Genomic DNA, 24863 nt, shown 5'->3' with positions numbered 1-24863 from the left:
CACTTTTTGGGAGATTTACACCCATGTGTTGTTCAAATTAATGTAACCCTCCCAGTGGAGCTTATTTCTCAGTACATTTGCAGCCTGGAAAACCTGAACTGCATTGTAGGTTAAAACACGGCTAATCTCTTTATAATAGCCCAATGTATTTGGGAAACACTATTTTAATGTAACCCATGACACGTCATTCACTGTCAAACATTTCTTTAAATGGAGCAGGACTGCAAGTACTGTAGGACACCAATGGCACAAGCAAAACCAAACTGTTCTCTTTGAGGCCCTTTTAAAAGTATATTTTGCAAATAATATACTTATTTTGCTTCCCTTCTATTAATTTAGTTCTGAATATCTGAACCAGCCAAAAGGAATACGTTGATAGCAAATTAGATTAAAACGCTTTAGAACTAAATCCTCCTTCCACATCATCAGTATGAGTAATCAGATTTGGCACGGGGATTCCTGGGGAGGAATCCTTCAGCCCAGGAGTCTGAGAGAAGGTGCATCCCTCTGCAGCAGCCACCCTTCCTTTCTGACCACATTTATAGTACAACCCTCATTTTTGACCCATCTCACCACTGTTCTGTCCTAGGTGCTCACTGGCCTGGGGATGCACAGGGAGCTAATGTGGAGCCAGGTTCTGAAGCAGAGAGAGAGCTCTCCAACTCCTGGCCCATTTGCTCCCTCCTGCACCACCGTGTCTGATCACAGTTAACATCCGTTTAAGGGAAATGTCTCGTTATCTTTTCTGACTTTTTCTCAGACCTCCTTTTCAGTCTTCATGAAGTTTAAACTCCATCTTCTTCAAGAAAAAGTAATTATTGAGGGAATTCATATTGTAAAAGTCAAAATGCAAAAATTCTGATCCCAACGTTATGGTACATTACTATGAGTAAAAGGGAGAATATTCTACCAAAATAATAAAGATGCTGAGATAAAACTAGCTCATAAATACCTTTACTTAATATGTATTATAAAACAATAATCACATTAAAACCTGGTGAAAGAAAAAAATACATGGGGCTGATCCTGGGCCACTGAAGACAATGGCAGGCTCCTGTTGCCTTCAGTGGTGCCAGATTATGTCCACAATGAACAAAGGGGTCAATGGTTGTTTCATGCCATTGTCTTCAGTGGGGTTAGGAGTTATACCCTCACTGTAGATTTAACCAGTTTCAAAAACAATGAGAAGTCCAGTGGCACCTTAAAGACTTTGTGTCTACACTACAAGATAAATCTCAGTTTAAGGCAGTTAACTCGACATTACTACATCACTGTCTTCACCGAAAATAGCTCAATTTAGGGAGCACTAATATTGTCGGTACCTGCTGGGTGTAGCGTCCAACTCAGATTCAGAAGTTCCATTAAAGGCCAGTGTGGAAGTGTCACATCTTAAAATTGAATTTATCAGCCTCCAGAGGTGTCCCGCATGTAACCCACAATGCTCCTCAGCACTCTGCTCTGGCTGCTGCTCTCCAGATGCACCGGAATTAGGTAACAGGAACACCATGAATTTCAAAGCGGGAGCAGCAAGCCTGTGGCTGTGGGCTCATGTTTGTATGAGAGCCTCAGAAATGTCTTTCTTTCTTTATTAGTGCTGTGAGCGCATCTACCCCTCACAAATAACCCAGCACTGATTTCTTGGTTCTATCTCTACACCTGGTATGTTTTTCTGTGCTGCCTGGTACCAGCCGCTGCCCTGCTGCACCACATGGCAACAAGGCTGTTGTGGGAGTTGTGAATAAGAGTCCAAGAAACTTCTCAGCGGTTTACATTTGTGTGTGAACCCCCTTCCTTCCCCCACAGGTGTCATGCAGTCGGGGTCTTTCCCTTGCTCAGCCACATCACGTGGGTAGCCCCCGACCCAATAAAAAGATGTGGCTGCCATTCGGTGCTGACTATGCTGCCAGGCAGCACCACGTCCTGGCTTGCGTGCAGGTAGGGCTTCAAGGGCAGAAAAGAATTTCAGGGGCTTGCAGCTGCTGGGGGAAATTCTCCTCTGACAGCTAAGATATTTGAGAGGAGACTACTTCAACTGGACCCCCACCAGAACCCCCCACCAACCCTTAGCAACTGGCTCCCCCCTAACAACATATTTGGAGGTTTCATGCTGCTGGGGGAAGTCGCCCCCAGCAGGAAACAGTTTAAGTGGGCTTGCAGCTGCTGAGGGTGGGGAGTCTCTCCCAGAGACTATAATATTCAGGGGCTTGCCGACACCAGAGGAAAGTTTCCCCTGGCACCTAAGATATTCGGGGGTAGTAATTCAATTGGCTCCCCCACTGAACCCCACGCCCTTAGCAAGGACCAGTGAGGCTTGCAGCCACCAAGGGGAAGTCTCCCCCTGCGGCTAAGATATTCAGGGGTACTACTTCAAGTACTTCAATATTTCAACCAGCTCTGCAGCCACAGACCACAGCACCACCTCCACCCTGGCAAAAAATATTTTCGGGGGCTTGCTGCCCATTGCAGACACCTGCTGCTTTGACATTTCTTTCATAAAATCTTTTTCCGAACATTTCCTATCTGTCTTCATGCTTTGCCCCTCCACTCCTCCAAAAAAAAAAAAAAACACAGGGCGGAGGGTCAGTTGAGATTCCTGTTTCCATTATAAAGTTCAGTGTAAGAGATTTCACTGCCATCCCCTGTGTTGGCAATGTCTGTGTAGTGAAGAGGGAAGACAAAAATCTTTTTCCCTAGACTTTTCTATCCTCTTTCTTCTAATTTGTGAATACAGTCTGTCCCGGTGTTATTTTCAGGGATCGGATGCAACCACAGGATGGGGGACAGTCACTGGATGGGCAGTTGAGAACACAGCCTGTGCACAGAGGCCTTATAGTGTACCAGAAAGCCAAAGATTCTGCCCTCAGCAACTCTCTTTTTTCAAAAACTTTGCTATCTTCTCTTTCTTCAAGCCTTTCAGCTGCCCTGTGTTATTGTCAGGGATCGGATGCAATCACCGGAGAGGGGATGGCCAGTTGAGAATTTAGTTACAGAAGAAAGAGACTTCTGTTAACTTTTTTGCCATCTCAAGAAGAATAGTTAGCTATCTACAAACTTTTAATAAAATTTGGCATACTTAATGGTTTTCTTAAACTATGAGTAAGCTTTTATTTTAAACATTGTTTACCAACCTGTAGTTTAAGGGGACAGTATTCAGAGTTTTATCTCCTATATTATTTAGTTAATGGTTATTTTCTTTGGTTGAACACTGATACATGTAATACAACTACACTTACTCTGACAAAGCATAACAGAGCATAAAGGAGATTAAATGACTTAAATTTGTGAGACTGCTTATCATGATGAGAGATTTCTACAGTCTCCATGGACATGTGTTTAAAAAAAAGTCAGGTGTCAGCATGGCTCAAACAATATGAAACAAAATGATTACAGAAGAGCATACTGTAATTACCCGGTTTTGTCTTTGGTTCTTCTGGATGAAGAGAGACTTTAGGTTTGGAAGTAATTAGTTTTGTTTTACTGGGTGCTGAAAGGTAGAAAGACAAGAGATTGTAAGCCCAAAGTTTTGAGGTAAGGAGGGAGTACTTACACTTGGTTCTCTTGCTCTTTGACAGTCACATCTGTACATTCGTAATGGTGGGCTATGGCACCCTGGCAGTGAAAGAGAACTGCCTCGGAAAACCATGTCTTTTGGGTTTTATTTTCATGTGATAGCTCAAGTGAGGGTGATGGCATCATCCTACTCTATATAAAGAAGTGCATCCACCCAACCAGGTGCCTTAGTCTCCCTCTTTCAAACCAGAGACCTGATGTTACACTGAATTCTGAGGAAGAAGAGAAGAGGTTGGATAGTGTGAATACACACAGGTAATTTTCAAAGAACAAAACATGTTGTAAAAAAAAACAAAAAACAAAAAAAACTTTCTTTTTCCTTTGAGGGCCTCTGCATGACACTGGGATGCAAATGGGAGCTTGATTCCTGCTATCATGCCTCCTTGTTAAAGGCCAGATTAATCCTTTTACACTAAATAAGAGTAGCCCTAAGAAATACATGCAGAATTCACAATAATCTACATAAAGAAGGGAAGAAGGGCCTTATTCGTTCAAAGTTCTGTTATGACTAGATTGCTATTCTCAGGATCCCATCTGGACTGATCAGTGGGACTAGTAACAGAGATGATAGAAAAGATACACTTGCACAAACACACAATTATACCAATTTCTATGTAGTTAAATGGAAAAGCAAAGTGACTATGCACTGTGGAAACATCATTACCTAGTGTTGTTCTTGGACGTTCAAGGGGGTTAAAAAATTTAGGTGTATTGCTTTCCAAATGAATTGCTTTTTCTGCTGATGAAAAAGAAAGAATTCAGAGATACATACGTATACGGAAGATAGTGGCATCTCTAGAAGAGATAGACAAAATTGGCTTCGTAATACAACAGTTAATTCTGAATGGTGCAAAAACCTACAACTACTTAGAAAGTTATAATGAAAATGTTTCAAAAAATTTGGCCTATAGTAACTCATCCAGTTCCGACACTTAAATACCATTAAATTATAACAAACTTTGGTGGGAATTATTTGTCAGGAAGTGGGTAATATTTTAACTAGCAAAATTTCAACACAATACTTTGCAGAGGATGAGGAGAGAATCATAATAATGTTGCTTGGTTTCTTACAATACTGTCTAAATAATATCTCATTACACTTTAAATTATTCATCTTTTCAGCTTTATGACTTCATTATAAACCACGCAATTTCTAAATGTTTTCATGGCTTTATCTTTGCTTATACAACTCCAAACAAGTCTGGATGTGTGTGATATATATTTCTCTTATGACCGACATCACAGGTGAAATTAAACCCTGGTGTAAGAATATGATGCAATTTGACTGCTTGCATTTTGTACCCACCGACTTATCTCCAGGTCTGTGTTTCACCCCTTACAGTGCTACAATTTTAGATGAGCTACTGATCACTGAATCTGTATGCACTCTTTGGCAACAAATGCAACGGTACAGATCGTTAACCTAACGCTCAAAAGGAAAACAAGAGACTTTTGACTAAGGGACTTTTAAATTTACAGGCAAACCTGGGTACTGTTGAGTAAGCACGGGCCAATTTATGATTTCATGTGGAAACAATGTAAGCACTTGGTTCCAAACCCACACCCTGTGCAACTGGTTGATTCCAGCTAAGTTTTGCTTCAGGATTTTTTTTTTTATTTTCCCAAATTAACATTTCAAATCTAAACCAAGGGATGCAAACTCACACTTTGCATAACTCTCCTGAGAACTAAATCTGCTGAATTTCACATCAGATGCCTTTAAAACAAAATACATGAAATTACAGAAGTAATAAATTACTATAATGCTTGGCATGAAACATAATTACCAGGTTTAGTTTTCAGCACTTTAGGTCTGGCAGATGATTTAGGTGTAGAAGGAACAAACTTTGTTTCCCAGGGAGCTGAAAGGAACAGATTACATTTTACATGTTTTCTTCTAATCCTTTCCTTTAGAAATGGAATCATATTAAGGTGAAGCGGTGCTACTTCAAAATGGCTTCTGGAAATACAATAATTTCTGAAAATGGTCTCACAAAACTGTCACAAAAACTTACATGCCTAGGAACAAAAATGATTAACTTGCCCTTTACTATAATGATTGATAAATAATTAAAATATCTAATTATGTTTTAACTTCTGAATGAAAAATTATTCTGGACAAGTTAGGAAGTTGAATTTTGTACTACGAGTCTGAAATATATACTATAAATATGGTTTGAAAAGGTAACGTTATTTCTTAGAACTCTCAGCTATTCAAGAAGACAAAGATTCTGGGGGAGAGAGAGAAAGAGAGAAAGCCATGAAATGAGTAATATGCAAAAGTATGGTTATGTCAATTGTAAAAAAAAAGTAGTATTATTGTAGGGGAGACAGAAATATTGGTAAGATTGAGCAGTTCTGCAAATTCTGAAGATGTCTACCCATAATTTCAGGGGCTGAAAAGGTAGTTGGCCAGTCTGACTGACAGGGTAAGGCCTTGTCCTAGGAGGTGAAGTCTGTAGAAATTGAAGGTGACCGATCAGCACCTCAGAAGATATGATCATTCATTTTGCCTATATTTATAAAAAAGGATAATGGGGCTGCTTCCAAAGTAGATTCAGGAGGAGGAGCTTCATTGTCATAAGCAGAATGTCAGTGAAGTCCTATGCGTAAGCATACATGAAGTGACCGAGAAATAGTTTTCAAGCCCAAGGAACATTATGACAGATTCTTAGAAGCAGGGAAAAAGATTAATGAATATTTCTAGGTTTTTTAAACGAAGAGAAAAAATCCAAACTTTCCTTTTCAGAAAGCCTCTTTACCAGTTTTGTTCTTAGCCTTTCAATAGTTATATTTGACTATTGATGGGAGAGTGCATGGTTATATTTTTGTCATTTCAACAATTCTCAAATAAGGGGCAAACTGCATTTACAGAGATGCACATATACCTCCTAATGAGTTTATTCAAGGGCAGATATTTTATCCTTACGATACAATAGATTCTAAAAACTCACTATTTTGTGGAGAAACTCAATTTAGAAGAGAAACTAAGATCACGAATGTGAATTTGGGATTTTCTTATAGTACTTCGTCCCTGACAATTCTCTTGTATAAATGCAGTAGATCTTGAAACAGAATGAGGTTAGCATGAGTAGCAGTGATGGTATAAAATGGTCTTCAGTGATGGAATTCTAAGGATGGTTAGAGCAGAAATACAGAGTGACACACAGCTACTGAAACATTTGTTACCTAGTGTTGTCTTTGGCCTTTCAATTGCCTTTGAAGATTTAGTTGTACTGGGCTCCAAAAGCAGTGGTTTTTGTGCTATAAAACAAAAAAGAATCCAAGCATAACTGAATAGTACAACGAAGAACACCAATAATAAGTTAAAGATGTGGGAGGTTTAAAAGAGCTCATGCAATGATTCCTACATTCCTGTTTTAATATAACATGAAGTACACAAAATAATGGAACATAGACTGGATTGTTGAACATCTGGTACCCTACAATCACCAGTCCTTGGATTGTGAATGGGGCACTCCATAAAATGGGGATTAGGATCCATCTGTTGCTGATCAAAGGAGCAGAAAAGGGGGCAGGGGAAGCACCACATGACTCGGGGTATGTCATCATGATCATACAGCAAGATCCAGCACACAACTATGGGCATTGTCAGGGGCTCCCCTTCTGTTGATCACAGCTATTTTCAATGAAAGAAAGCACCCCTTCCACGATATCCTGGAAGTGAAATGACCACAAATGAACAGAAAGCACTAGGCACCAACATTGCGCTAGTGTTGTATGTACCTCACATATGTATACATAAGTTAAAATACAGAAACAACAGATATGGATATTGTTTGTGTAATCACACACAAAAAGTATTTGCAGACTTTTTAAGTAAGCTATGAAATTGTGAACATTCTTTGCATTTGTCTACAAAACGCACGTTCAATAGTCTGATGATCTTGGGTCTTGCTGTTCTTTAGCTAACTTCAGCTGAAATCAGCAAATAGAACAACAGGTGGTATGAATCAGATCCCTGTATACCATTTGCTATCTTTGTAACAACACTATAGGATTTTTTCAAAAGTGTCTTGCTGATATTTTGAGTTATATAAATGGACTACTTAATTACCAGGCTTCACAGGCTGTACTTCTGGAAAAGGAGATGGTTTCAATTTAGAAGGAATAAGCGGTGCTTCACTTGGAGCTGAAAAAAGAGCTTGGTTTATAAGTAGCCAATTCAGAAATTACTGAAGAAACTGCACATGCCACAAGTTTGCAATGATGATGATGAAGTAATTCAGTATGGAATGTGAAAGCCACCTGAGGACATCAACATTCAAAAGGGATGGAGTTGTCGTGAATTAATCAGAAATAAAGACAATGTTTTAAAGATGGCTACAACTTTCACAGTTAAAATCATACACGAGAGAGAGAAAGATGATAAAAGGATGATTGAGCTCTCCATGCAAGTTTCACAGCTAACAGCATCAGCTACATATGTTCCTACAGAGAAGTGAACCAAAAGGTGTTAGAGTCTTTGGTGACACAGGGAAAACAAGAATCTAGAAGTCGGATAAAGGTTAATGATTCATTGCATGAAATGATCTTATGGAAGAAATGCATTCACGTGGGATGAGATGTTCTCCGATAAAGAGACACTGTGACCATTTTCACTGTGACAAACAACATTACCCAATATTTCTCTTGGCCATTCAAGAGCACTAGAAGTTTTAGGTGAGAAAGATTCCAGAGTAGGCTCACTTGTTGCTGCTGGAAGAAATGTTAACAGTTACAAGAGAAAAAAATGTTTATGGAAGAAAAAAGGTACTTCATGACTTAAAAAAAAAATGCTCTACAAGAAAATAAAGAAAATAATAAAGTATTCTGTTGATTCCTGGACATTATTTTCAGCTTACCACCAATTTAGTATGTGTTAGAAATGAGCTCAGTTTTTTGAAGCACACAGTTTTGGTAACTATAAATCATGGTATCTGTGAATGTGCAGAGATTTTACATAATTTAATTCCTTCATGCCTTCACAGCAATAAATTTGGACGAAATTTTCACTATCTAAATTATTGTCAAGTCTACACGTTTCCCCTCGGTATCTGAGTTATGTTGCACGGAATAACACAAAGGAATAGAATAAAAAGGGCATGTTGTATTGCCAGTTACTCAAATACTGACAGATGATAGCTGGTCCAGAAAGCTGACAACTGACCCAACTGTTCTCCAAAATTCTGGAGAATCAAATGTTTAAATTAGTTAAATAACTCAGTGCAGCCTAGAATATGTTTTTCCTTCATATAAAAATTACAGTAAACCCTCAATGTAATGGACTAAGAGGGATGCCCTTTATACCTGAAAGTCTGTTAAATATGAGGGTTTACTGCCCACCCATCCCCAGCCAGGCTCTCCCAACCCCAGTCCCCTCCCATCCCTCCCAAAATGCTTTCAACTCAACAGAGACACTGCTGCTGGAGCTGGAACCCCAACTGCAGCTGGGACTGCCTGAGCAGTGGCCTGGGCCCCGCCATGGCTGGAGGTTCCGTTTGCAGCCTGTTAGGAGCCAGAGCCTCCACGAGTGAGTGCTGTCTGCCCATGTACGTTCCCCACCCCTGGTAGGAGGAGTGCATGGCAGCTCTGGTAAATCACCTGCCATTCTTTTTAGGCGGGTGGGCAGGCTGGTGGATTTAAGATTTTATCGGCCATTGATTAAGTGGACTTTGGGAACAATGGGGACAGGGAGGGTGGTGCATGGGCTGGCAGAGGTCTGTTGTTCCCAAAGTCTTTTAAATTATGGCCCATAAAATCGAGGGATTACTGTATTATAGTTCTACAGTACTGGTCTATAACTTTACTATCTATAATGTAATCTTAATAGAACATATTGGACAATTCTTACAACGTACTATCGTATTTTTTAGTATTTATGTCACAGTGTTATTCAAAATGTATATCTTTCAAAACAGCAACAGGAACTCTGACGAGCATGACTTGCCACTCATAACAGCAATACCAATTTGAATGTTTGCTAAAAATTCCGCTCTGGGGGCCTGATCCTAGGCCCACTGAAATAAAATATAAGTAGGACCCTTCCAAATGCCAAATTCACAGCAATGAAACATGGGTCATGCACCATGAAATCTGGTCTCTCCTATGAAATCTGATCTTTTGTGTTCTCTCCTGTAAAAGACCAGTGTTTTTCAAATGGAGGGTCCTGACCCAAAAGGAAGTAGTAGGCAGGTATCAAGGTTATTTTAGGGGGAGCCATGGTATTGACACCCTATTTCTACACTGCTGCTTTAAGAGTTGGATGGCCAGAGAGTGGTTGCTGCCAACTGAGGATCCAGCGCTGCAGGCAGTAGCACAGAAATAAGGGTGTCAATACCAAGCCATGCTATCTATACTTCTGTGCTGGTGCTGGCAGTAAATCTGCCTTCAGAGTTGGGTTCTCATCCTGCAATTCCTGCTCTCCAGCTGCCCAGCTCTAAAAGCCGCACCTCTGCCAGCTGCAGCACAGAAGTAAGGACAACAAGAAGACCTGTGGCACCTTATAGACTAACAGATATTTTGGAGCATAAGCTTTCGTGGGCAAAGACCCGCTTCATCACATGCATGGAGATTAAGTGGGTTTTTGCCCACAAAAGCTTATGCTCCAGAAAATCTGTTTGTCTAAAAAGTGCCACAAGACTTCTTGTTGATGTTGTAGATGCAGACTAACAGTTTTATAGATAAAGAAGTAAGGGTAGCAGAACCTTTCTACAGTACCCTTGTCACCCCGTACCAACACTACACAATGAAATTTCACATTTAAATAGCTGAATTCATGAAATCTATTATTTTAAAAGCCCTACAACCCTGAAATTGACCAAAATAGACCATGAATGCGGCAGCTCTAATTATAAGGCTTCCATTTATTTTTATTGGGCTTATGCCTGATTGTGAGCCACCAAATGGTAAAAATCTGTGTAATAATAATTTTACCTGGATTAACATCTGTTATATCAGGTTCATCAGATGTTGTGGGGCTTGAAAGTATATCATCAAAAGCTAAAAAAGAAATGGGTAATAATGTTTATTTTTTAAAATTTAGACTTTTATCTTATGAGGTGCTCAGTTAAAATGCAGTGGCTCACCAATTTAATACATGAACATATTTTACACTGACAATGGAACAGTGCTAATGTGGAATGGGAGCTGAAAGCGAGCAATTAAAATTAGAGTTCAAATGGAAACACCGAGAATGCAATGAAGGTTAATGTTTACTCAGATTGTTCATTTCAGTATGTCTTTAAACACTCTGGAAAGTACACAGACAAAAATGTTGCAGACATAATCTTCTGGGATTCTGTGGGGATCAAGTGTTCAAGAAACAATGAAAGCATATGTTACGAGACCTGGGAAAATACTGCAAAAAATATTTCTGCAAATATTTGCTTTAATTCACACCTCTTTAGTGCTTTGCTTTCTGTGAACATTCTGTGATAGTTTTACAAGCACAAATGTTCATGGAAAGGAAACAATACCCCAAAATTTATGTACCAAATTATATAATGAAGACCCTTTGAATAGTGCATATTCAAAGCAAAATGTTTGTGACCAATCCAGAAAGTTAAAAAATAATTAGCAAAAAAAAAAAAAGGTTGAACAATTTTCAATCAAATATGACCAATTCATGGATAGTCTGCTATAAGAAAAAGCAATGATTAATTCACCAGCTCCATGCATGATTCATCTGGCTTGATGAGGTACACAAGTTAAAAAACAAACAAGAACACCCCAATAACTTCTCTTGATACTGAGAAACAAAAATACCACAATATGTGACAACCGCAGCAGTGACTCACAGATGGAATATTGGTTCCTTTTTTGAAAAAAAGAAAAAAGCAGTAGGTATAGCTGTAAGATTTATTGATAACAATCATCATGGATGACTGATCTGGTAGATAACTAAAGCAAGGAACAGCAACGAAGGGTCCTGTGGCACCTTATAGGCTAACAGAAAAGTTTTGAGCATGAACTTTCGTGAGCACAGGCTCACTTCATCAGATGCTGGTGATCAGCACCTGATGAAGTGAGTCTGTGCTCATGAAAGCTCATGCTCAAAACTTTTCTGTTAGTCTATAAGGTGCCACAGGACCCTTCATTGCTGTTACAGATCCAGACTAACACGGCTACCCCTCCGATACTTAAAGCAAGGAAACGATCCCAGAATTGATGTGACACAAAACCCAAAGAGTTTAATTAAATAAAGAAACTGGATGTGTCATTATTACCCATTGTTGTTCCTAGCAAATGAGGTATTCTGGAAATTAGAGGCTCAGATGTTTCCAGTTCAGCACTATTTGTAACTGCAGGAAAAAAAAAAAAGGACACAAATCTGAGATGCGGCCTCATAATGTGTAGTGGGAGTGGATTAAAAACAAGAGAGATTATATCACATTCCTTTAAAAAGGCCTTACAATACTGTAGGTGTCATACAAGGAGATTCAAGGGCATTTTTGCAGCCGGTAAGAAACTTATTTACTAGTTTTGCAAAAATGTCCTTACCGCAGTATACGCTCAAATGCTTTACAGTAGGGTGAGCAAAGTTGAGTGCACACACTTGCCTTCAACTGTATCTAAAGCAACAGATCAGTTCCTAATGCTACAGGTTTTTATAAATGGCTGAAATAAGGTTTAGAATTTCTACAGTAAACACTGTAATTTCCAGTTATAGGTGCCCTAAAGTAGTATTTCATGAAATTACTTAGCACTGGTAGTTTTCTATGTACAAGTGACTCTTCTTTCATGCTGCACTTGTGTGTCTGGTATGAATTAATTAAGTGTAAAATCAGTGCCCACAAGCAGCATGTTTTATATTATGACCTAACAAAAGATTACTCATTTAAGATGCCAAGGGATGCTGGAGAGCCCAGGGGCAATACAGCAAGGAAATTCATCACAAAACCTCAGCTTAATGGTTCATGGTAAGGTTATGACCAATGTTTCTCCTTCAACCCTTCATTCTGTTCTATACCATTCAGGCTTTTATACTGCACTCATCACTGTAGTACTGTACTGCCTTCCAACAGACCATTAAGCAACCTGACCACACATCTATCATGTGGGGTGTGTCTACACTAGCCGGCTAGTTCAAAGGAGCCGGCACAACGTTGAAATAGCACCCGTCATGTCTACACGCACCGTGTGCTATTTCGACGTTGAAATCGATGTTAGGCGGCAAGACGTCGAAGTTGCTATGCCCATCCGAAGATGGGAAGAGCGCCCTACTTCAACGTTGAACGTCAAAGTAGGGTGTGCGTAGACGATCCGCATCCCGCTACTTTGAAATAGAGGGGTCCTCCATGGCGGCCATAAGCTGGGGGTTGAGACGCTCTGTCCAGCCCCTGTGGGGCTCTATGGTCCCCGCGCGCAGCAGCCTTTAAAGCGCCACGGACCCAGATTTCCTGTGGCAGGAAGCTGAGAGCGTGCAGGCAGCAGCACATGCACGTGCTAGCCCTGCACACTTTCCAGAGGCCCCAGTGTGCACTGCCACCACCCATGGCCTCGAGCCAGCCCCCCGAGCACCCCCAGGGCTCCTCTCCTGAGGGGACCCAGGTGCCCCCAGCAGCTAAGCTGGGGACCAAAAAGAGGCAGGGCCCCTCCTGGTCAGAGGCCGAGCTCCGAGACCTGCTGGGGCTCTGGGGTGAGGAGGAGGTGCTCCACATGATGGGGAGCAAGTGGCGGAATGCAGAAGTGTTCGCCCGACTGGCCGAGGGCCTGGCCACCTGGGGTCACCCTGCCCACACTCCGGATCATGTCCGGAGTAAGGTCAAGGAGCTGCGGCAGGGGTACGCCTGGGCCCAGGACTCAGCCAGACGGTCTGGGGCCGCCCCCCGCCGCTTGCCCCTATTACAGGGAGCTCAGGGCCATCCTGGGCCCCCGGGCCACCTCCTCCCACCCCGGACACCCTTGACACCATGGCTGACAAGCCCCAGCAGGCCTCGGAGCCGGAGTCCGGCCCGGAGGCCAGCCCTGAACCCCAGGGCCCACCCAAGGAGCCCCACCCTCGGGACAGCGGAGCAGGGGTCCAGCAGTGGGGGGGGGGCTCCTCATCAACCTCCCCTCCCGGAGCACCAGCTGGGTGTCTGCCCACCAGGCTTCCCCTGACCGCGGCAATGGATAGTCATGTACATACCCCACAGAGCACACACCCATGGGCCACAAGGCAGGGGCACCAGACATGACAGGGAGCCTCACACACCCCCAGTGGACCCCAACCCATAAACACCTGACCACAGTACGGTCCCAGGACGGCGGCACGGCCATCAGTGCCCGTCAGCACCCGCACCCATGGACAGCACTCAGCCTCAACCCCGGGGGCGGGGGGACAATGCCATTGCGACAGCCAACAGGGACATCACACCCACCAACAGGGACGGAGACCCAGCACCCAAGAGGGGGCAGGGGGAATGGGCCATGGGCCAGGACACTGTACTAACAGCCTTCCCCTCCTTCTCTCCCTCTCTCCAGCTGCAGCATCTGACGCCCCAGGCAGCCAGGCACCCTCCGTCGTCCCCAACAGCCCGCCAGAGGTCAGCCACCGCCAGCGCCCGGAGACACCCTCAAGGGTAGCGGGACAGTCCCACCACCGCCGGACTCTGGGGATGGCCCCTGTGGACCCCCCAGCTCCTGGCAGCTCTCCGGCGGCAGACAGAGGTGGCGGAGGAGAGACTCCGCTTTGACCGGGAGGAGTCCACCAGGCAGTGGGCAGCATGGGAGGACTTCATGGGGGTCTTTTGGGACATAGCTGGGTCGATCCGGGAGGCCACTGCCCGGCTCCTGCCCGCAACTGCCCCCCAGCCCGCCCTCCCCGCTGCTCCACCCAAGGCCCCCCCCCACCCCCCGCTGCACCGCCTGCCACCCCACCCGCCTCGCCTCCTGCAAGCTCCACAGAGCCCACTGGGGCTGAAGACTGGGCAGTGGAGGCATCCTGGCCGTACTTGCTGGTCCTCCCAGCCACCAGCTGGCCATGCCGGGGACCGCGGACATGGGGGGGGTCGTGAGCCGTACCCGCTGGGGGTCATGCCCCTCTACCCCCACCCCAGACTGATGGGCCAACGGCCGAGCCGTCCGCGGGCCCCCATGTACATAGTTGTGCCCCACGTATATAGTTGTCCCCCTTTTTGTATATTGGTTCCAGTTTCTGTTGTGAACAAAACAAGTTATCAGGTTTCAGAAAAAAAAGGTTTTATTTTCCGAAAAGCTGGATGCGTGTGCTTGTTGGGGGGGTGGTGTGCGGGTGTTGGGGGCGGTGTGCGGGCAGTGCAGGCTGCGTGTGGGGGGGTCTTCTGGGGAAGGCCAGGGAGGTGCTCAGGGGTCTCCCTGATCAAAGTGGGCCCGCAGGGCCTCGCGGACCCATACTACCTCATGGTGGGCCTGGTGGCTGGGTGCGGCAGCCGGCTGGGGAAGTCTGTGCCAGCGTTGACCGCCCACCCCTGGACAAAAGCCTCCCCCTTGCTCTCAATGATGTTGTGGAGCGTAGAGCATGCGCCCACAACCTGGGGTATGTTTTGGAGGCTGACGTCCAGTCAGGCAAGGAGGCACTGCCAGCGGCCCTTCAGACAGCTGAATGTCCTCTCCACCACTTGGCAGGCGTGGTTCAGGTGGGCGTTGAACTGCTCCTGGCTGGTGTTGAGGTGGCCAGTGTATGGGCGCATGAGCCAGGGCTGGAGGGGGTAGGCCGCGTCCGCCATGAGGCAGAGGGGCACTGTGGTGTCCCCCAGAGAGATCTCCCTCTGGGGGATGTAGGTCCCCGCCTCCAGCCAGCAGCACAGGCCTGAGTTCCTAAAAACACAGGCATCGTGTGTGCAGCCAGGCCAGACCAAGTACACGTCCTGGAAGCAGCTCCAAGTGGTAGCCCCTGCGGTTTATGTTATCTTCCTCCGCTGTGGTGCGGGGCGTGGATGTGGGTCCCATCCAGGGCCCCAAAGCAGTTCGGGAACCCCATGGAGGCGAATCCAGAGATGGCTGCATCCAGGTCCCCGAGTCGGACGAACCTCTAGAGCAACATGGCATTAAGTGCATGGACCACCTGTGGGGAGGGAACACAGGCGCCACTGAGGCTGTGGAGGGTGCCCCAGGGCCCTTCCCCCAGGCCTCCCTCCCTGGCACCTCCCTGGGTACCCCACCCACCCAGCGCCTCCCTCCCCGGCACCTCCCTGGGTACCCCACCCACCCAGCGCCTCCCTCCCCAGCTCCTCCCTCCCTCCCCAGCCCCACACCCGGCCCCTACCTCCCCAACCCCACACCTGGCCCCCCCCGCCCCTTACCTCCATGACGACGGCCCTGACCGTGGCCTTTCCCACTCCAAACTGGTGTCCCTCGGAGCGATAGCTGTCTGGAGTGGCCAGCTTCCAGATGGCTATTGCAACCCTCCTCTTGATGGGGAGGGCGCACCGCATCCGGGTGTCGTGGTGCCTCAGTGCTGGGTTGAGCCACTGGCAGAGCTCGAGAAAGGTCTGCCGGCTCATGCGGAAGTTCCGGAGCCACATACTGCCATCCCACTCCTGCGTGATGAGCTGCTCCCACCACTTGGAGCTGGTGGGGTAGCTCCAGAGGCGGGGGAGCAGCCAGGGGGTGAGGAAGAGGGGAGCCCGGTGGTCGGGGCGTCCCCATCTGCCTCTGGGGAGGGCTTCTCTGGCAGGAACCACTGGGCAGCCCCCCGGGCAACACCTAGCAGGGCGCTTGCCCCCAGATGACTACCTGGAGGGCCTCCTCTTCCTGCTGCTGCTGCTGGGTGTCCATATCTGCTGTGACTTGGTCTGCGAGAGTGTGGCTACTGCTCCGCAGACCTTGTGCTGTGCAGGCCGGGTGTGTCTGGGAGGGGTCCTTTAAAGGAGTGGCTTGCTGTTGCCCCGGAAGGGCTAGTCCAGCCTGTGACCCGGTTAGTGGGCTTTCCTGGGCCCTTATTTCAAAAGAGGGTGCTTGTGTATGTGGATGCTCTGCATTTCCTTCCAGGGCAGCTCCTTTCGACATTGAATGTCGACGGCACCAGCCCTGGAGGACATGTAGATGATACACGTCGAAGTAGCCTATTTCGATGTTCTTACTTCGAACTAGGCTACTTTGACGTAGCGTGCTAGTGTAGACGTAGCCGTGCTGTTTGTTTATTCATTTTCTTAAAGCGAGCAATGCGAGGAGTGATGTGTCTTGCTTTATATGTGCAAGTTCTAGCGACGAAAACTAACTGCCCAATAGAGACAAAGGCGTCCCACGATAAACAATAATTTACCTCAAGAACTTTTTAAAAGTGAATTTAGTGCTGGTGAAAGGCCTTCATCATATTTTTAGCTAGACAGTCGTTAGGGAGCGTTAAAGTAGAAGATGCACAGGACAATCTACAAATCTCTACAATGATGCAGGGAAAAGATACACATATTTTCAACAGGAATCCCCTTGTTTCAGAAAAGAAACAAAGGGAGTTGAAAGAGCCTACTAACTCCATTTCTCTTCGCAATAGGCTGGTATTGCATCCTCTTTGCAAATGACATTGTCTCAATCAGTATTTATAAACTGTATTGTCATAAATTAGTCTTGTCCTTAGGGCTTGAACCTCAGTCAAGGCACAGATGTCTTTATAGCAAAGGATGCCCTTTCTACTCTGTATTGTGCGGAGATCATCCCTTACTTTTTTTTGTTATCCACACAGAATTTCTAGATATCATTCCTCAATGGAGGAGTGGTCTCAGGGTTCCCTTTCCCTATCAACTCTGCTTAAAGCTCACCCTCAAAGCACCTGAAAGGTCTCGATAAACCCACAGACACTCATGTTTTTCTCTGACCCCTTTGACTGTTTATTCTATCTTTGCTTTACTGCAGTAGCCTATGGTTTTCCCCCTCTATATGTAAGCGTATGCCTACACTGCACAGCTTTTAGTGACACCAAATGCAAACACTGTTTGTCAGCACTTTTGCAGACAGAAAGCTTCCACTCCTTATGAGTGGTGTTTGCGTTGTCTCTCCTGCATACAAAACATTGTTAACATTAGTACTTGCTGCAAAAGTGGGCAGGTAGGGGGATTAGCAGTCTGTTGTTCAATTGCCAGTGTAAATTTGTCCACAGCTAGCAACATACTAATCCACGTCTTTTCATCAATAATGTTGTATGCCTGATACCTTTTCCCCAGCAAAAGCTCTCAATCCCAAAGTCTACACCAGCAAGTACTTTCAAAAGATTTTTCAGAAGAAGGGGGCTCTTTCGAAAGATCCAGCAGAGCGTCTACACACAAAAAGCATTCTTCAAAAGTAAATCGAAATAGGAATATCAAGTCTTGCCTTCTCTGTTTTTGCTTGAAGACTCCCGAAAAGATCAAATCTGTGTGTGAACTTTTTCACTACTTACTTGAATAGGAAGGGGGATTAATTTTTCAATAAAATGAATTTTCTCTTCCTCAGTGTTTGCCAGGAGTTTAAATTAAGTAGGTTTTCACAAAAACAAAACAAAAAGTTTTAAACAAACTGACAAAAATTCTCTCCCCTTTAAGTAGTTCAGGGTTCATATTTAGGTTGTGGGTGGCATCATAATTAGAATAAATTCTCCTGCCATCAATAGAGTTTTCTAGGGGGAAGAGAGGAGTTTAAATACCTTCATTTGTAATGCTAAAACTAAACAGGAAGAGTATAAACGTTCAGGTCTTTATATATTTTGTGAACACCAGCAAAAACAGAACATCTTTTGCACCTAGCCTTTAAAGAACAGACATGGACTCAAGAATATAGCTCTCTAGTGTCAAGGCAAACATTGCTGTGTGAATGAAATGAATTCTGTAACTGAAACGTGAAAACTACAACCAGATGAATTACTTAAAAAAAAAAAATCCTCCCATCAGAACACAGTTGGCAGCCTGTTTTCTCTATCTACGCAAGTGAACTGTAATCCATGTAACATTTAAATATAGTGCCAGTACTAATTGTTGGGGAAGCTAATGACTAACATACTCAGAGAACCCAGAGCTGGGACCTTACCACAGGAAAAGAAAGATGGAAGTTTACTTGTTGGTGTGCTGGAACACAGGCAGGGAGAAAGCCATGGACCACCTAGGCAAGTCTACACTGCGAAGAAAATATGCTGCACTATCTCTGAGCCTGGGTCAATTGACTTGAGCTCACAGGACTCAGGCTCAGAGGGGTAGCCATGTTAGTATGTAACTTCACAAATAACAGAAAATTCTGTAGCACCCTAAAGACTGACAATTTTATGAGGTTGTGAGTTTTCATGGGTTAGATCCACTTCTTCAGATGAAGGTGTAAGGCTGGGGAGCTAAAAATAGCAGTGCAGGCATTCCTCCTCAAGCTGAAACCTGTACTCCGAGCCCCTCTCCTTTGCTGGGTGTTAGACAACATTGCAAAGTAACTGGTAAAAGTCACTGAGATTCCAGACTTGGGCTAAAACTTAAGGTTTACAAGTGGACATTGTAACAAGAATTGTAAAGCTTATCATTGGTTGTAAAGCTTATCATTAGCTCAGTTAGAGCAGGATATTAATATAATTTCCATATTGTCTGCAACTTTCAAAAAAAGAGACTGGAGTGGTTTTGTGGATAATGCAGAAAGACAACTTGGGTTCAACTCCTCCCTATACCATAGACTTTCTGGGCAACCACAGGAAAAAAAAAATCACTTAACCTCTTTGTGCTTTACTTTCCCTCCTGTACAGTAGAAATAATATTTCCATTCTCCCACCTTTGGTCCGTCTCGGCTGTTTAGATTGTAAACTCTTTGAGGGCACAAACTGTTTTATTACACAAAAGTACAACAGCTACCATAATGAGAACCTAGTGTTGCCACAAGTCCTCTATGCATGACTACAATACAAAAAAAAAAAAAATCCACAAATCTGAGGAGTGACAGTGTGCGCCAATGGATCAGTTCTCCTCACTTCAAATGCTATGAAACTGTACAATAATTCCCACCAAAAATAAAGAACAAAAACATCTACCACACAGCAGTTCTACAGTAACAGCCTGATTATCTGGCATTCAGGTAACTGGCGCATTCAGTTAACTAGCATGCCCGGCTGCAGCCAGCTGATCAGCTGGGACCAGCTGCCACAACTGCCACAAAGCCAGCTGACCGCCTGGTGCCGGCTGGCTGCTGCACAGCTTGGAGTGGCAGGGAGGCAGAGCAGGGCCAGCTACCTGCTGTCCAGTGGTGGAAAAAGGGCAAAGAGTGGAGCCGGCTGCTCACTGCCCAGCCCAAGGGGGCACAGTGGGGCTGCTGCTGACCCCAGCTCCAATAACAGGCACATTTTATTATCTGTCATCCCCAGTTCCCCAGGGATGCTTGATAATTAAGCTTTTACTGTAATTTTAATGGTTTTGCCGGCAGTACATTTTTCTGGGTTTGTGAAATAGTAATGCGTACTTTCTTTTTCGCATAAGGCAAATGTAATTTTTGTATGCTGACAAAAATGGGTATTTTTTTCCTTTTTGAATCCTCAGCAGGCAAACAGTTAGTAGTTTAGCACAATTTCAACACATGGTTTTAAACTACCTATACTTTTTACCTGAAGAGATTTCTGTGCAGCTCAACACCTGTCTCTTTCACCAACAGAAGTGGATCCAATAAGAGGTATTACCTCACTCACTTTGTCTCTCTAATGTCCTGGGACTAACACAGCTAAAGTATTAACACAAAATACATTTTTACACTCATTTTCAAATTCTACAAGATTGACACACATTCCGAATTTTCATCTGTGCAGAGACTTTTTGTAGCTGGCAGGGTTGGACTTACTGAAACAAACACCTAATACAAACCATATGCAGGCTACATGTGTAAAACTTGACATTTTAAAACTATTTATCAGTCAACAAATGTTTCTTATCCACAAAAGCCTCTCTATATAACCAAGCCAAAAGCATGACGGGGGAAGGAAAACCTCTTAAAAGCTACAAATAACTTTTCATTCCATTTACACAATGGCTAAATTGTGTTGATAAGCAAGTATGCCAAAGGGGGACTGTTAACTACACCATATTTAAGTTTTGTTTAAAACTGCATTTTCCAAGGGCTGTAATATGTTTAAGGCTTTACTATAGTTTTACCGTTTAATTCCATGGAGTTACAATGGTATAAAACTGGAGTGACATAGTAGTGAAGGAGGCCCATAGAGTGGAAGACTTAAAGACTTGGTATTTTATTGTAATGCCTGATCATTTATTTACTCACTTGGTGATTTTATTTTATGTTATTTTATGTTATTTTTCCTACAACCACCATATAACATGGGGTTATTAAAATCAGTAGCTAAATGCCCCTTCTTCAGGGGGAAAATGATGAAGCAGGTGTGAAAGACAATACAAGTAGCCTACAGAAAGGAATCAGAACTCACTAAGCAACATGATCTAAAACAGTCTTGTAAATACAAACAACTGCAAATGCTGACTATTACTACTGAGTAGTATCAAGCAGTCTGATTCACTGCAAGGTCTATATTAAGCTGTGATATCACACTAATAGTTTGTCATTTGTTCAATACCCACAAAATATGCAAATCTTTTTGTATTTGGCCATTCGCATTTTGTTTAAAATGACAAATGCCAGCAGGATTATACCTCCATCTTCTCACCGCTCCCCGCCCCAACCCCATAAGGCATAAATGCATGACCCAGCATAAAAAGAGTGTGTGTATGAGTCTCTGCCATTTAGAACAATTTACCAATGAAAGGGAGAAGTTTGTGCCACTCTGTCCGCATGCTCAGTTCAATACTCAGCCTCTAAACCTTTAAGGTTAGAGACAATTATATTTCACAAATGATTATTTTCAATGATGGGTGTCGATTCCAATTTCCAAATGAATAATGCATTAAATTAATAATACAGTAATTCCTTGTTTTAAAAGACATCAATTGCTGCTCAGACTTTTGAACAGAGCTCAGTCCTTCAAGGTAGTTAGATACCACGGTAATAAGCATGATATAAAACCTTAAATACATCCAAGTGATGAGAGGCATAACTCTCATCACACCAATAAGGATGGGGTGAAGGGGTGATATGGGGAAGCTCTGCATCTGGCTGTAACAAGCCCTGAAGCCTTTTAATGCCCCTCTCTTAACCAACCATCCACATTCCCAGAGATGCTCTCAGAGCCAAATTCTATTTAAAAAATGTGACAAGGTAAGACTGGGAGGGGGTAAGAACGAGAGGGAAAAGCAGGGCAGGAAAATAAGCAGGGTGTGAGCAGCTGGGGAGGAAGATGCCCTGGGTCAATTGGGTCCAGCTGGTCCCACTTAAGCCTGCTTTTAAAAGAACCCTTGCCCAGTAGGCAGGGGGAGAGAGGACAGGACAGGACCGGACAGGACAGGACAGGACAGGACCGGACCGGACCGGACCGGAGCGGAGCGGAGCGGAGCGGAGCAAAGCGAGTTTCCTAGAGGGACCAAAAGAAGGAGAAGAGTGCTCAGCCGCAAGGGGCTAAAGCCCCTGCCCAGGAGGCCTGGGATTTGGAGTAAGACCAAGCTGGCTGAATCCACAGGAGGAGCCAAACCAGGAGGGGGAACAGGCTGCGGCGGCGGCTGCTGCTGCTACTACCACTGGGAAGTGGCCCAGGGAAGGGCTGTGGTGCTCATAACAAGGGGAGCCCTCCCCCACCACCAGCAGCCACACAGGGTCCCTGGGCCGGAACCTGGAACAAGTGGGTGGGGCCCAGGCTCCCCCCAGACCACCATCTTCCCCCTTCCCCCTCCTCATGAAGGGCAGAGGTGTCTGGACCAGGGGAGAGTGGACTAAATAGAGGCCTAGAGCCTGGCCAGCCTTGCCACAAAAAAAAAAAAACAAAAACAAAAAAACTGTGTAGGAACACAAAAAGCTCGCTCTCTTTCAAGAAACTGCCATTCATGTGGTGCATTAAAGTCAAGAGACGTAGTGGGAAGCCGAAGACTGCTTAATAAAAGACCATGTGTTTTACAGCCTAATGGGCTGTAACTAACAGATCTGATTAGTGCCTCTTCTGAAGTTCTGGGAGTTGAAGGAAAAAAAAAAACCTGCATTTCTCACTGGATTGAGAGAAAAACTAGACTACGGTTTTCAAGATCATTACACTGTGCTTGAGCAGTGAAAACATGCCAAAGCAGTTGGTCACCTGGCAAGTCTCCTTTTAAATTGAAAGTACATTTCAAAGTGCAGTCTAAGTTCGTTCAGCAACTTGAAACTGCCTCAGAAGTTGGATGGAATTATCAGCTTTAAAAAGAAACTTAATATTGTGTTCACACAGTGACAAAACAAAAGACATGCACAATCAGAACTACAAGCACGGGCACAGCCTACGTATGTTCAGTGTGTTCTGGAACAAATGACTGATTAAGAATTTTCATAATGTGTCTGAAAAAGGGAAATAAAAGAAGTGTAAAGGATAAACTTTAACAGTATGAAAGGGAAATGAACTGAATTCTATGGTATAGAAGTCTAAAAAATATGACACTAGACACCAAGAAAATAGCATTTACCAACTTCCTCTTTACTAGCTTCAGGTGTTACTGGTTTCAGAGTTGTTTGAGCTGCTACTGTAAGAAAAAAAATCAATCTAGTTGAGATTGTCAGGTTATACTGTACACCTCACAAATAATGCCTTGATTTAGTTGCTATTTTGTGTTGCTAAGAAGTTTAACAAAACTGCATTTAAGCATTCTGAACAGTAATGAAGCATAGAATAGCAGGTTACACATTTTTTTTTCAAACGCAACAACCTTGAAAGTAAGAGCCAGAACCCCTACCCACTTCCTCACTACAACCTCCTAAACCAGCCCAGTGAATGAGTAAGAGTGGGGACAACGAGCAACAGAAGGAGGGGAGGATGGAGTGAGCGTTGCCTCAGAGGAGGGGCTGGCCAGGGAAAGGGCAATGATATTCAGTTTTGTGTGAGTAGAAAGTTGGCAACCCTATTAGCATTGCACACTGTAATATTTTGTTATTTCCATTTGTATATAATAGGCCAAAAGTACTGTGCTTGAAACAGCAGTGGCTTGTCTTGCAAATTTCATAAAGGTATATAAAAATGTCATAACAATTCATAACAGCAACGCAGGGTCCTGTGGCACCTTACAGACTAACAGAAGAGTTTTGAGCGTGAGCTTTCGTGAGCACAGACTCACTTCATCAGGTGCTGCTCTTGGAAAGCTGCAGGGCCAGGTGTAAATAAGCCAGAGCAAGGGTGGGGATAACAAGGTTAGCTCAGTCAGCAAGGGTGAGGCTTACTACCAGCAGTTGATCTGGAGGTGTGAACACCAAGGGAGGGGAAGCTGCTTTTGTATTTAGCCAGCCATTCACAGTCTTTGTTTAAGCCTGAGCTGAGGGCGTCGAATTTGCAGATGAATTGTAGCTCAGAAATTTCTCTTTGGAGTCTGGTCCTGAAATTTCTTTGCTGTAGGATAGCTACTTTTAAGATCTCTCAGGCCACACAGTAACAGACCTAAAAGTAGCTATCCTACAGCAAAGAAATTTCAGGACCAGACTCCAAAGAGAAATTTCTGAGCTACAATTCATCTGCAAATTCGACGCCCTCAGCTCAGGCTTAAACAAAGACTGTGAATGGCTGGCTAAATACAAAAGCAGCTTCCCCTCCCTTGGTGTTCACACCTCCAGATCAACTGCTGGTAGTAAGCCTCACCCTTGCTGACTGAGCTAACCTTGTTATCCCCACCCTTGCTCTGGCTTATTTACACCTGGCCCTGCAGCTTTCCAAGAGCAGCACCTGATGAAGTGAGTCTGTGCTCACGAAAGCTCACGCTCAAAACTCTTCTGTTAGTCTGTAAGGTGCCACAGGACCCTGCGTTGCTGTTACAGATCCAGATCCAGACTAACACGGCTACCCCTCCGATGATGATTCATGATTCTGAAGGCATCATGCAAAATACTGTAAATAAATATGTTACTTCATAAAACACATGCACCTCAAAAGTATTCTTGTTCACAAGTCAAGTCATACAGGGTAAATTAAACTAACCGCTTGATTAAAAACACAGAGATGTCTCTTCTAAATTTGCTTGTCACGAGATTAATTTTACAAGAAATGTAATTACCAGATTTGGTTGGTAGCTCTTCTGGGATGTCAGATGGCTTGGATCTTGAAGAAACAAGCTGTGTTTCATCAAAAGCTGAAAAGAGAATCTGAATTTAAAACGTTGAGGGAGTTTAGAGGAGCTGATGGGACACCATGAAACTCAGCTACAGCCAAGTTCCACATTTCAGGATGATGCTGACACAGGGAAAGATGGTGGATGGGTTGAAAGTCAGCTGTGAGATGAGTGCGTAACAAGAAAGAGGTTGGTGACAATATGTCCTTTTTGCAGCCAGCTATT

General features: G+C 44.2%; 1 protein-coding gene across 3 annotated transcripts in view; it reads right to left on the bottom strand.

Annotated features, from left to right (window-relative positions):
- The window catches only part of ABI3BP (ABI family member 3 binding protein), a 451725-nt gene that overhangs the window by 128180 nt on the left and 298682 nt on the right, over positions 1–24863 (bottom strand). For 2 of the 3 annotated variants that reach the window (XM_074999360.1, XM_074999369.1), the window contains 10 exons: positions 24585–24659; positions 23013–23069; positions 11799–11873; positions 10507–10572; positions 8212–8289; positions 7649–7723; positions 6760–6834; positions 5358–5432; positions 4235–4309; positions 3410–3484 (listed from right to left, as the gene is read on the bottom strand). In XM_074999360.1, the coding sequence (XP_074855461.1) occupies positions 3410–3484; positions 4235–4309; positions 5358–5432; positions 6760–6834; positions 7649–7723; positions 8212–8289; positions 10507–10572; positions 11799–11873; positions 23013–23069; positions 24585–24659 (726 nt within the window). The remainder of the gene's footprint in view (positions 1–3409; positions 3485–4234; positions 4310–5357; positions 5433–6759; positions 6835–7648; positions 7724–8211; positions 8290–10506; positions 10573–11798; positions 11874–23012; positions 23070–24584; positions 24660–24863) is intronic. The other variant, XM_074999377.1, reaches the window with a different exon arrangement.

This window comes from Carettochelys insculpta, chromosome 1, assembly GCF_033958435.1.
Source record: "Carettochelys insculpta isolate YL-2023 chromosome 1, ASM3395843v1, whole genome shotgun sequence".
NCBI classification, from domain to species: Eukaryota; Metazoa; Chordata; order Testudines; family Carettochelyidae; genus Carettochelys; species Carettochelys insculpta.
Note: the sequence above shows the minus strand (reverse complement) of the source record. Positions and strands in the feature narration are given on the sequence as shown.